Here is a 12,446-nt window from a genome sequence, read left to right on the forward strand (position 1 = left end):
GTTTTTCTCTTGGGTTGGTAATTTCACTGCCTTTGGTCCCAGGAGGAACCAAAGCTTCTAATTTTAAAGTTTCGCATACTGGAGTCTGATCCTGAAAATATCAGTGGCACTGCAGGGCTGGAAATGATTGGTGCAGAAGTTAATACACGTTTTGATGACTGTATTCCTTCTGCATTATAACATCTTTCAAAAGAGAGATTGACTTTAATCTGAGCAACAGTTTGCCTTGAAATCTGGCAGTGGTCTAAGCTGAGAGTTTTAGGTTAAAGCTTTTAGTCTCACTGAGATTTTTAAAAATTTTTCTTAAAGATGATGCACATTTTATGTATTAGAAGCTGGCCAGATATGCACTTTGCCATATATAGATTCTTAGGCTTTAATCACTATCTTACAATTTAACGTTGAGGTTTAACCTTAAAGTCTGAAACTAGTACCTATGTTGGGTGGAAACATTCTTTAGTTTCTGGTAATTATCAGAAAAAAATGTAACTAGTGGTTGATGTAAATCCATTTGGTTTTTGAAAGTAAATTTTTTGAAGAAACTGTGACTATTACCTTGACTTTTTTGATGAATGTCCAGCATCATGTCCAGTGCTGTCTGGGCAGATATGAAACATAATGTAACCATTCTGCATTTCACTTTAAACAGAGATAAACAAGATCCAGAAGTGAAAAAGGCAAGTCCCTCTGCAACCATGAGCTCTGGTAAGTCTGTGTTGTTTTCTACTTGTCCTCATTAGCGTTCCTTTTTATTACTATAAATATTTGTCTGTTTCTGATACAGCTACTCTTTTTTTTTTTTTTGGCTTCTTCTGCCTCTGAGAAAAATAGTCAAAGGCCGTGAAAGCTCATGAAATCTGACTATTGAAGCAACAGTGTCATAAAAAGTGTCGTAAGAAGTGTCCTGGCTTTGCATTTCAGTTTGGCCCATAGTGCTCAAAAAGAAACATCTTGAGCCGCAGTAGGTCACTTTAGCTTCTTTCACTTTAGAATAGAAGAATTCAAAATTATTGATTACCTGAAAAACCTTTCTGAAATAGTTTGATATGTTTTAGTAGGGGTGAATGGAAAGTTTAATGCCTGGATAGGAAAAATCAACTGCTCAAAGAAAAATGAGGGACCAGGAAATGGGGCTGATTGGGCAGAGGAAAACAACTGGGCTTGTCTGGGTAACAGGATAAATCAGAGTGAAAAGTGAAGCAAACATCACGCTGAAGTGCTGTATGTAGGACCTGTGGAATAATATTCCCACTTGATTTTAGCACCTTATCAAGTCTCAGCTGGAGTATCATGTCCAGTTTTTAGCACCACATTTTGAGAAAAATGTGAACTGTTTGGAGAGAGCCCAGAGGAAAGCTAGGATGCTAATCCATGTCTGAAAAACATGAGCTGGGAATTTGGCTTAAGCATTGATAAGCTTCCAGGTTGTGAAGCACTGGAACAGGTTGCTTTAGGGTGATGCTGGAAGTTTGCAAGAACTTGTCAGGCAAACATTTGTCAGCAGTGACAGAGGTAGCTTTGTTTCTTCCATGGATCAGGAATATGGCTCTAGATGACCCTTGGAGATCCTTTCTAGCACTGTCTTCTGTGTTTCTCTGAATTCACGAGAGCCAGTTTTATTCCTGTCAGCTGAGGACATTGCAGACTTGAAATAAATCTCTCTTGAAAACCTCATCACTGAGCTGGATGCTGTATGCACATATAGAGACGGTCCCTGTTTAAAAGAGGCTGCGAGCCAGGTAGGCAAAGGGAAAGGAGGTACAGAGGTATCATCTGAGGGAGATTTCTGTCTCTGAGCACCATCTCCTGAGACAGTAGGACTACTTCCTGGTGCCTGAATCAAGTAGTGCTGACCCACGGCATCCCCTCATAGTCAGAGGTTAAATTCAGTTGCAGAGGTTTTATCCCAGAAGTAATCTGCTTCTTTATTCGTCTTACAGAACGTGAAGAAATTAATGTTGCAAAAACTGTTGTCAATGGACTGAGCAGCAATGGACAAGAAAAAGGTGGGTTAAGAGCTTCAGAGACATCTCTGCAGCTCCCCCTGCATGTCAGCTGCGTGCTGTGGTTGATTTCCGTGGACATTTGCTACAGCAGGGTTTCCAAATTTAGTCTGCTTGGCGACTGACACAAGAAAAGCCTTGTGCTGCACTGTGCCAGCAGCAGCAGCATTTCTTAGCTGAACAAGTGTTCTTTGTGTCTTAAAGGTGGCAGGCAAGATTTGCCTCTCTGTATACTTTTAGTGCTGTTTTGAGGAAATCTGTGCACAGCTTGTGGTACTTGAGAGCACCTGTGAATCAATATCTGAGGGTGTTTAGACAGCATGGGTTTGTGGGTGCCTGTGTGTGAATCCTGTTAACTTCAGTGGAAGGTGAAAGTTTGAGCCCAGGATTAAAGGGTAGGAACTAACCATTTAAGTAATAAAAAACCCCGTTATTAGCAGCAACATGTTAAAACCCAAACTTATTGAAACAAACCAGTATTCATGTTAGCATCAGTAGGCTTGCAGTGGCTTTATAGCATTCAATATTGTATAGTGATGGTGTGTGTTTTGGCAGTGTGGAAGTATGTGGTGGCATGGGTGTTTTTTCTGCTGGTTTTGTTTCCTTTCTTTTCCTTTGATGCCTTTTTATAGTGGTTAGCATTTTGACTGCCTTGTGGATGGATGAATTCAGTCAGTTACAGGGCAGAACAGAATTAGGGTTGTTTCCTAAGCCACAGGCTGTTTGGATTTGGGATCCATTGTATTCACAGAGTCTCCAGTGCTCATGCAGAAGCCTGGACCACAGGGTTTGATTTGGATTTCTCTTTCATGAAGGAAAAAAAAAAGAAAAAAAAAAAAAAAGAAGAAGAATTATTTAAAGCAGCCCTATCAAATTAAAAACTAATGATTTTATGAGGTTTGAAGAAATTCCATCAAGCTTTTCCCCCATACTTTTGCTTGAGAGCCCTTTTCTAGATTGGTGAAGTTTGTGCTTTCCAGTTTTGCCAGGGACCAGAAATATCTGCCACAAGAGGGGGATGTACACAGACCCTGATGTCAGTGACTCCCTCAAGCTGGCCCAGTGCTCAGTATTGCTGTTTTAGAGTATAAGAAATGTGCTTCCTCTTACTCGTGATTTTGCTGGCCTGAGAGAGATGGCATGGAATGTGAGGAGGCATCTTGCATTTTCCTTTTAATACACAGAAAACTAAAAGGTTTTAAAGGAGAAAATCCTGGCTCTGCAGAAATTAAAAGCACAACTTGAAGTTACTCTGGTGGAGCCACGATTTACAAAATCTTTATCTGTTGTGAAGATCCTGTTGATCTTCACTTATTTTTTTGGCCTTTTTTTACCACTCCCCTCTCCATTTTTTTTTCCAAGAGGGTTATACATTAGCTGTAATACAGAGTCAGAGAGAGGAAGTACCAGCTGATTTGGACAGTTCTGTAATAATTGCTAGAATTTCACATGGTCCTATGTATGGTTTTCCCCTATGTTACCACATCTAGTATAACTAGTGTGCTAGCCGATGGAGTCCAGCAGAAGTCTCTTCAGTTTACTGTTCAAATAGATGGATTTTTTTCTGCAATTTATATTTTGATGCTACCTTTTGGCATGGGATTATTTTCAAGGTCATTTCATGTCTCACTTTCTTCTGTTGCTGAACTTGTAAAATAATGTGCCATAAAATCCAGAATTCATGTACTGTGGCTAGTTTAATGTTCCTTTCTCAACCCTTCAGTCCTTGTTTTTTCACTTTGTTTTAACTGACCCATATTAATGGTAACTTAACATTTTAATTTTTGCATGTAGTGTATATCACTGAAATGATTACACTAAATTTTGTGATGGCTTCTGAAAACTAATGCTTCCAGATTCTTTTTGCCTGCAGCCTAGTGGCAGTCAGCACTTAGTCAATTCAGTAAGCAGTTCTGTATGCTGCATAAAACAGACGCATCCTGATTTATGGCAAATGAAGGGATATTTTTAACGGTTGCATCACTGCTCTCTAGACTGCTTTTGTATTTGAAATTTCCTGCTATTGTGTCTCCAAGTACATTAGAAAATTTTGTGGCATGCTTCCCGAACTCTGTTCTTCCCTTTTTGGATGTGCCATTTACACTTTTGTGTTTGCAGCTGTTGATGTCCCTTTATGTACACGCTCTATTTCTGCCGTTAAAATAATCCCTGTGAAGAAAGTGAAAAGTTCTCCTCACCTAGTGCTGCCTACAGGTATCTTCTTCCTTTCTCCCCCTGCCATGCATTAGTTGGCCATCGTTCTCTCTCTTCTCTCTCTCTGTCATTATCTCTCTGCTTCACCCACACGCTTTGGCTAGTTTTCAGCTTCATCCTCTTCTCACTGTTTCCAGAGCTGTAGATTTCATCAGTAGATAATAAAGTTAGCTCTTGATGGCACAATACACTGTTCTCAATTATGCTGCTCCTCTGCAGAAATAATTGTGTCTACTTGAATCTGGGATCATTGTAAGCCTGTCTACTAATGCTCGGTTATGAGTAATATTGTTATTACAGCCTCATTTTGAACAGAAATCCTGATGAACTAAAGGTTTCCTGTGTATCTTTAGTCTTTATGAAAGTAAATAGATGTCAGAGATGGTATTTTACAGGTTCAAGCACCATTTAGCTTTGGGGTGGCTTTGTTTTTCTGTACGTTCACTGACTTTACAGCATCTTTAGATGGATAAATAAGGATGTTAGGCTGTCTGTCACCCCATCCACAAGCACATTTTTTCCCGCCAGAAGTACAAAATTATTTTTGTACTTTGCTGGATTTGGACAACCAGATTAGTCTGTATGGTACTGCTTGTCTCTCCGAATCTGTCACACATGCACTCTGTTGGACTGTTACAGTACTGATGTCATGTTTATTAGCATCTACTGGATTTCTGTACTGAGAGATTCAGATTTTTGTTTTCCTTCATTTCACCTAAATCGTCAGGGAATTAAACATCTTGGGTATTTCTCTTCCTCCCCAAATGGAAACAGTCTGACAATATTTAATTTTCAAAGCCTTTTCAAAACATCTTAATTTTGTTGAGTTCAGAACAATTTTCCTGATTCTTACTATTTTGATTCAATATACAGATTTAATATATTGTATGGATTTTTTTTAAGTACTTTGATTCCTAAATTAGATTCTCCTCAAGTATGATGGAGACATTTATGGCATGGTGAACTCTAGGTGTTTCCGTTTGTCTCCAGTACCTGTGAAGGGAATATAGGTGTAGAGGCATAGGAGAACAGCTATGCTGCCATCTCTGGATGTCTAAATCAGGCCTGGTGGCTCCCAACAGTGTGTCCATGCCTCAGAGTTACAGCACTCTTGAAAATGGAGTCCCAGAGAACCTTTGTCCTCTGGTTTGAAAGCAGGTCTGTAGAGTCCTCAGGCTGCATGTTGTGCTGTGTGGGATGGGAACAGTAGCCACAACTGGACTCCTTGGCAAAAGGAGTCCTGACCCTATCTGGGTCGTGTGAAAATCAGTCAGAAAAGTCAACTTCTTTCTCATCAGGTGCGTGGATGACCTTAAAGGCATGATCAGTTGTGTGGTGTGAGTACAAATGTGGTATATTTAAGGATTAAGCAGCATTGGACAGATATCTCTGGGTGATTAGCCTCTCCCTTTACAGAGGCTGCCTAAACGAACTAAGCCTGAACTGTAGGAAAATATCCTCTGATTCCTTACTTACTCAGTCCTTTCTCCAGTCCTAAGTGTACATCTGAAGCTGTGCTTTTTTGTGAAATCCCTAAAGCACTGGAAGCCCATGTAAAAGCTTGAACTCTGGTGATTCCAGCGTGAAGGCTTTTGATGCAAGCCAGGTGTTTGACATTTTGTCGAGTCTTTCCACTTACTACTGTTGTCCATCTGGCACTATTGATGTTTCCCTATATTATGGCCGTGTTTGTTGTGGTTTGTATGTTTTACAACCTTAGCTGAGGTGTTGTCATGGTCTGTAGGCACTGTGCTGATATGGATTTAGTGGGACATTATCTTGCTGCAATCAGCCAGGGAATACTGATCAACACAAACATGGGCTGTTGTCTGGGCAAAAAGCATCAGCCTTTGCCCCGTCTGTCCAGTCTGAAGGCAGAACTTTCATTATAATAACAGTTCCTGCCTCCCTCTCTGTGTAGAGATAGCATGATTCTCACCCCATAAACATAAAAATCATCATATTGTTATTTGGGTAAGACAGTACATGCTCAGGACCTCTTCAGGCTCCCTGTGCTGTGTCATGGTAGGACTAGCACCCCTGTTTAGGTAGGTCAAAGTGAAGCCTGATGGCAGCTGCAGGGTCAGTAATAGTGCATGAGGAAGGGAGAGGATGTGTTTTCCTGTGGAAGTAGCTTGGATAAGTGAGACACCCTTTAGGCTTATTGCTTCTATACGTATCTCAGAGGAAACAACTCTCCGGAAGGATTTTAAGTAAGGGGAAGAAAATAGCCTTGAAGTACTGGTTTGTTATTACTTCATAGGATGACAGGAGGAAAAAACCCAAATCTGTGGACTGAAATGTGCAAAGGTAAGCCTGCACATTAAGCTGTGCTGAATTGGGCCTCAACAACGTTGCTGCCATGATCTGGTGTCTGGCTCACAGGGTGACCTGAACAGATGTGTACTAAGTCTAGGTCTTGGGATTTGGGTTCCTGTGTCAGGAGGTTAAACACTGCTGTGAAATACGGGAGACAGCAAGGAGGCAAGATGGCTTGCAGCTCCCTGTCTTTAGATCATATTCAGCATAGGTTCAAGATTTTATTGTTCAGTGGCCATAAGACTGACTTTCTCTTTCAGTCCTCCATGAAAAGCATTTTTAAGGCTTCAGCACACAAATCGTACTGCTTTACATTATTGGGACATCCCTGTAGAAGAGTCACAAGTGTAACGGTAGAATGTCCTTGCTACTACAATGTCTCCACACAAAGCAGACCAAATAAAGCAAATAGACCTGTGAAATTTAGTTCCAACACTCATCCTTTTTCCCTCTTTTCTTATCTCTGTTACACTGACTCAGAACTTACTTGTACATTCATCAATTACATGAATATGAAACTGCTTTAATTTCTCAGTGCTTTAAATCCAGAGCTAATCTTCATCTGCATAAACATTACTAGATTGATTGACCCGGAAGCAGCCATGCTAAAATTACTACATAGGGCTCTGATGGCTCCTGATAGCTTTGTGTTGTCTGTTTCAATGTGTCTCCTCTGCGCCTGCACGTTTCCTGTAGAAATGGATCCCACTAAAGTCTGCAGCGGGAAAGGAGCTGTGACACTCCGGGCGTCCCCAGCCTATGAAGAGAATCAGAATATCACTTCACCGAGTCCCCAGGATGTCGAGCAACCTGAAAGTAAGTGGATGGAAGGTTAACTGCAATATATTAGTCACAATAACCTCAAGTGAGGTCATCCCACGGTCTTGGGGTGACTTTTTTTTAGATTACGATTTAAAGCCCCAAATCGTGTAGCATAGTCGGAAAGCTCTTGCAAGAACCAGACCAGTGGAGGGAGACTGGCTCTTGTTCGCTCCTAGTGCAGGTTTCATGACCACTCACTCATTGGCTGAAGTTTGTTTACAGCTCCCTTTTGCTGTCAAAAGCACCACAAACTCTTTTTTTTTTTTTTCTTCTCCTGGAAATGTCACCTCCTTTTATCCCGGGCGTGAGGTGGAACATAAAGGGGCTGAGTGGTGCTACTGCAACCGTAGCATTCGCTTGGGTTGTCAAGGGAGCAGGGAGAGCGTCTCAGACAGACAGTGTCGCCACAGAGCTCTGCCATCTTTCAATAGCAGACGTGTAATTACTTAATTGTAGGAGACAGGCAAAGCATAACAAACCTGGCCAGTGTCGTGGGTCTGGCAGAGAGGCTGAACTCCCAAAGGCAAGATGCTGTTAAGGGGGGAAGGGGTCACACTTGCTCTTGAAAGCAAAGCATACATCGTTTCTGCCTGTATTGTTGGAAGAAGGGCAATTCCATTAATTCCAGCCCCAATGTGCTGCTTTCTGCTCTGTCTTCTCTTCCCATTCTGCTCCACCCGTGACCTACTCTCTTTTCATGCTTGCCATTCTCTGTTTCTTCGTTCTTACCTCCCACCATTGCCTCTCTCCTTTCTTTTGATGGCTTCATAAATTTCCAGCAGCTTGAATGGCAATGAGCCCATTACTATGGAAATCAGCTCATTAATACTTCCTTTGCTTACTCTCTCAATCACTTTATGAAATGTACTTTGGAGCTGGAAGGGCTTTTTGCATATAACTTAAACAGTAAAATGGGCAGAGGGGTGGGGAGGAGCCCAGTGGGAGGTGGGTAAATAGGTGATGAGTCTAATGCCTCCAGCTGCAGGGACTGGTTTTGTAAACTGACATGGTATTTTATACCTCCCTTCATGCACACGCACTTAATCTGCAAAACCCAATCTATTTGTTGCCAGTCTCGGTTAATCACACATAGTGATGTTGATAAGAATAGATATGTCTTCATAGCCTGTGTCGTGGCTGGATACAGAGTCCCAGCATTTCCAATAATTTGTGGTGTCTGCACATCAAGCTGCAGCTTTAGAAAGTAGCTAGCTGGGCTGCCTTTTTGCCTCTGAAATAAGAATGTCAATGAACAATTGTTTCTTCATTGCACTGAATGAATTGCCTTGTGTTTACAAAGGTCAGAAATAAGCAGGGCATCATGTTTAGGGCTGGTCTCTATGGTAATTACACAGCCCTGTCAGAAAGCATTTTATGTGTGAAATGAAGTAGCTCAACTCTTAACTTTAATTGGTATGTTTTCTGTAAATGTAATGGTTTATTTTTTCCCCTTTCTTTTCCTCTATGGCTGTCCTCCTCCCCCACCCCTCTTCTGCCCCTCCTTTCTGTGAAATGCTTAGGTCTGGAGCCAGAAAACCCAGAAACAGGTACAAACATTGGCTGCTTATGTTGTTGCTTTCTTGGAAGGATTTGTTGTTTTCTGGGGAAAAAAAAAAAAAAGGGAGAAAGGAGTTTCCTCCTTTTGCTTGTCTTGTAGCTGGGAGGGAATCCTTGTGATCTGTGTTTTCCTTCCTCTTGCAGATGACTACAGATCGTCATCTAACACCGATGCCAATGGGGATGCCCAACCATCTTCTCTGGCTGCCAAGGGTTATAGGAGTGTGCGTCCGAACCTTTCCTCAGACAGCAAGCCACAGGTAAGCCTTTCTTCTGTGACCCTGAGGGTGATCTTCTGGGTTCAAGCACTGGATTCACAGTCAGGAGTCCTGGGTTGAACTCCAAACTTTGCGGCAGACTTGGGTAAGTTGCTGTGCCTCGGCTTTTCCTATCGTTAAAATGGGGCAGCCCTGCTGTCAGCAGAGTGCTGTGGAGCTTGTGTGTTCAGACACGCCACAGTATTTCCTTGGTGGATGAAGGAGGAGGACAACACTGTTTGTTTGCAAGAAAAAAGGTGAACTTGTCTTCTATTGCTGTTTTGTCTTTTATGTTGATCTATTTGCTAGAGGTTGCTACAGGTTGAAAGCAGAGTTACTCCCTATGTTAAAAACAAGATACTGGGGAAATGCCTTCCAGTTTTAACACTATAACTGATAAAGCCAACAAGGGAAGGGTTATTTGTACCTGAAGGTAAATAGTTGAAGTCAATCTGTTAAGAGAAGTGTAACTTCATCCTTTTTCTTTTGAGTGGCTGGTCTGCACAGAAGCAGACTGAAAGCTGATAAGGAAACCCTTTGTTAGAGACTGCTTTCTTGTGTGAAACAGTCCCCTTAAAGCCTTGTCCCTTATCGGAGTGGCTGCTCTCATCATCAGGGACCTATAGCAATGCCACAGAACAGACATCATTCATGAAATTGGAAGAAGGTACAACTCAGATGAAGGTATGGGAAGGAGTGGCACCCTAAAGGAGACACCCATTTAGTGCCTGATAGTTCCAGCTGTTGTGTAGTCCCTTATTGATCTTGTTGGTGAACAGAGAGGGCGCTGATGCACGCAGTACTTCTATAAGAAGTCTCAAGGACTGCTGTCCAAACTAAGCTGAAATAGAAGAACATGAAAAATAGCAATTGCAGGTGGTGAATTAATATTTCCTGACAATACTGTGTAGTTGTAAAGTGATGCTTCACCTAACCTAGGGAAATATTGTTGCACTCTGAATTCTCCAGACCGAAAGTATTTTTCCTTAAGGAATGAGCCTGCTCCAGAAGCAGAAAACCTTCAGAATGAGCGCTTACCAACCCACTTGTCCACTCCCATACACACCAGGGAAGGGGGGTAATGAGGGGCAGCATGATTTTGGGACAGTAGCTGTAATTTTATTAAGCTATTCTATGTCTATATCCATGTAACAAGAATAGGTGCTGGCCACAACCTGTCACGTGTGGATGAATTTGAAAGGTGGTATTTTTTTTCAGATTTGAGTATTGCGAGCTGTCAAGGCATCTTAGTTCTCTGGTTTTGGCCTTTTTAGCAGTGGTTTTGCCAGCCTTTGCTCATAAAGATGTGACAATAGGGTGTGTGTAAAACCTACTTTCATAGTCTCCAGAGGGTTAAATTGCAAGAATGCAGGGAGCTGCTATTCATTAGGTGGGTGTTTTAATTCTCTTCCTTTCAGGAGTTTATAGTCTTCAGCTACTGGTAACAAAGCAATAAAGTAAAACAAAACCTCTCTATTGCTAAGTTATTTTACTTAAAAACAGTTTGACTTTTGGGAAAAACATCGCTGTGATTGGAGTGGGGTTTGCAGCTGGCAGGCAGTTGTGGGGTTAGCAACCTATATGTTGCAAAATACCAAAAACAGTAAAGCTTTAAAAATTATTTATTAGAAGCAGGATTTCTTTGTTGGTGTTTTTATGAACTCACTTCCTTGAGAGACTTTAATTGTTTTGGTCTTCCTGAAAACATTTTCAGGACTGAAAAATGCTGAAGAGAATTCAAGAGCTAGCTTTTAGAAGAAAGAAATGTTGGCTTTTTACTTAGCCAGCTGTGGCAGTCTATAATGTTCACATGATGTCTGCTTTCATTAGCACTGGTGAAACTTCACAATGTTCATTTTTTGGCAGTGCTCTTAACATGCAGAGATGGCCTAGAGCTCTGAATTTTGCTTTGCGATTCAAATGTCCCCTGTGCTGGGAAGTAGTTAGTTACACAGGCGTGAGCCTGGGTTTAGTTAGCCAGGATGTTAAATCTTGACTCAGGCTTTCCAAGGGGCATAGCGAGTGTTGCTGTGCAGGCCTCGAAACAATACAGCATTGAGAGATATTTACCCCAGAGGGAGGAACGTGTAGGCAGGGACTTGAGAACTGGGTAAAGTTTGGGTGCTGCAGTGCTAAGAAAGAGAGAATGTGTGAGATGATGTGTGTGAGTTCTGCACGGGCCTCCCAGATACTGTGTTTGCTTTTTGTTCTTGCTGTATTAAAACCTGCTTAACCCAAGTCTAATGACCGAATTCATTCTTTTAATTTTATTTATTTTTTTCCTGCCTTTTTCCTTTCATTTGGTGCTGCTTCCTCTCCCTCTCTTCCTTCTTAATTCTGCCTGGGCAGGCCCTTGCTCCTCCCCGTCCTCCTCTTCCCAAAGAGGAAAGCTTTGCATGGCGTCCTCGCACTGACACTAAAGCGACCAACCTCTTGCCAGTGCCCATCATGGACTGCGTGTACCTGAATGCACCCAAGCCTTATACACAGCGTGTGTCGCCAAATGCCAGTGCACGGTGTTATTTCTCATCACCAACCCCCTATGGGGCCATCCCCAGTGGGAAGCAAGGCTTGCCAGCAGGGCATTCCCCCTCTTCAGGCCCTAAAGATGAGGTGCATGCTGGGCAGCCACTCTTGGAAAGTCACTCCTTGTCGGATGCATCATCCCTACAACGCAACCCTGACAGGGCAGATCCCAGTAGTAAAGCTGGAATGAATTCCAGTCATGAGACGAAGGCAGATAAAAAGGTCACCAAACTATATGTAGCTTGTTTATCTAACAGCACTTGCTCAGCCGCGTCTGAAAATTCCACTGGCACCACACATGACCCAGCAGCCAGCACCAGTTTGGGCGCTGAGCTCACTCAGGCACCAGCCACAGACATTGTTTCTTCTGTAACAGATACTGGAAAGTCTCTTGCTGCTGCTCCTCCTCCTATCCCTCCCAGGCCGTACTTTTACATTGTCCTCAGTAAAGACGCAGTTAGTTATGATGCGGGCCAACCCTCCTGGACTCAGTCATCACCTCCGCAAGCTGTGAGGGACAGAGTGCTAGAGGCCCCGAGCACAGCTGCCACAGAGGACAGGATGAGAAAAGAGCCTTACCTTACTCAGCGGCGACAGCCACCATACAAGGCAATGGGACGCAGCATGGTACATGTTTTCTCCATAACCTTGTTTTCTTTCAGCTGTGTGAATGGTTCTTTAATTCATTACAGTGTTCTCTTAATGCTTTATTCCCCTTCTACCTAATTTCTGAGCACTTATTGTGCCA

The 12,446-nt window shown here is 42.4% G+C and overlaps 1 protein-coding gene across 50 annotated transcripts in view; it reads left to right on the plus strand.

Moving 5' to 3' along the window:
* SORBS1 (sorbin and SH3 domain containing 1) overlaps positions 1 to 12,446 on the plus strand; it is a 171,193-nt gene that overhangs the window by 100,654 nt on the left and 58,093 nt on the right. For 18 of the 50 annotated variants that reach the window (XM_071811855.1, XM_071811857.1, XM_071811858.1 and 15 more), the window contains 6 exons: positions 650 to 705; positions 1,941 to 2,006; positions 4,122 to 4,217; positions 7,233 to 7,352; positions 8,879 to 8,905; positions 9,060 to 9,175. In XM_071811855.1, the coding sequence (XP_071667956.1) occupies positions 696 to 705; positions 1,941 to 2,006; positions 4,122 to 4,217; positions 7,233 to 7,352; positions 8,879 to 8,905; positions 9,060 to 9,175 (435 nt within the window). In that variant the 5' untranslated portion in view covers positions 650 to 695. The other 32 variants (XM_071811859.1, XM_071811869.1, XM_071811870.1 and 29 more) reach the window with 8 other exon arrangements.

This window comes from Patagioenas fasciata, chromosome 8 (assembly GCF_037038585.1).
Source record: "Patagioenas fasciata isolate bPatFas1 chromosome 8, bPatFas1.hap1, whole genome shotgun sequence".
NCBI lineage: Eukaryota > Metazoa > Chordata > Aves > Columbiformes > Columbidae > Patagioenas > Patagioenas fasciata.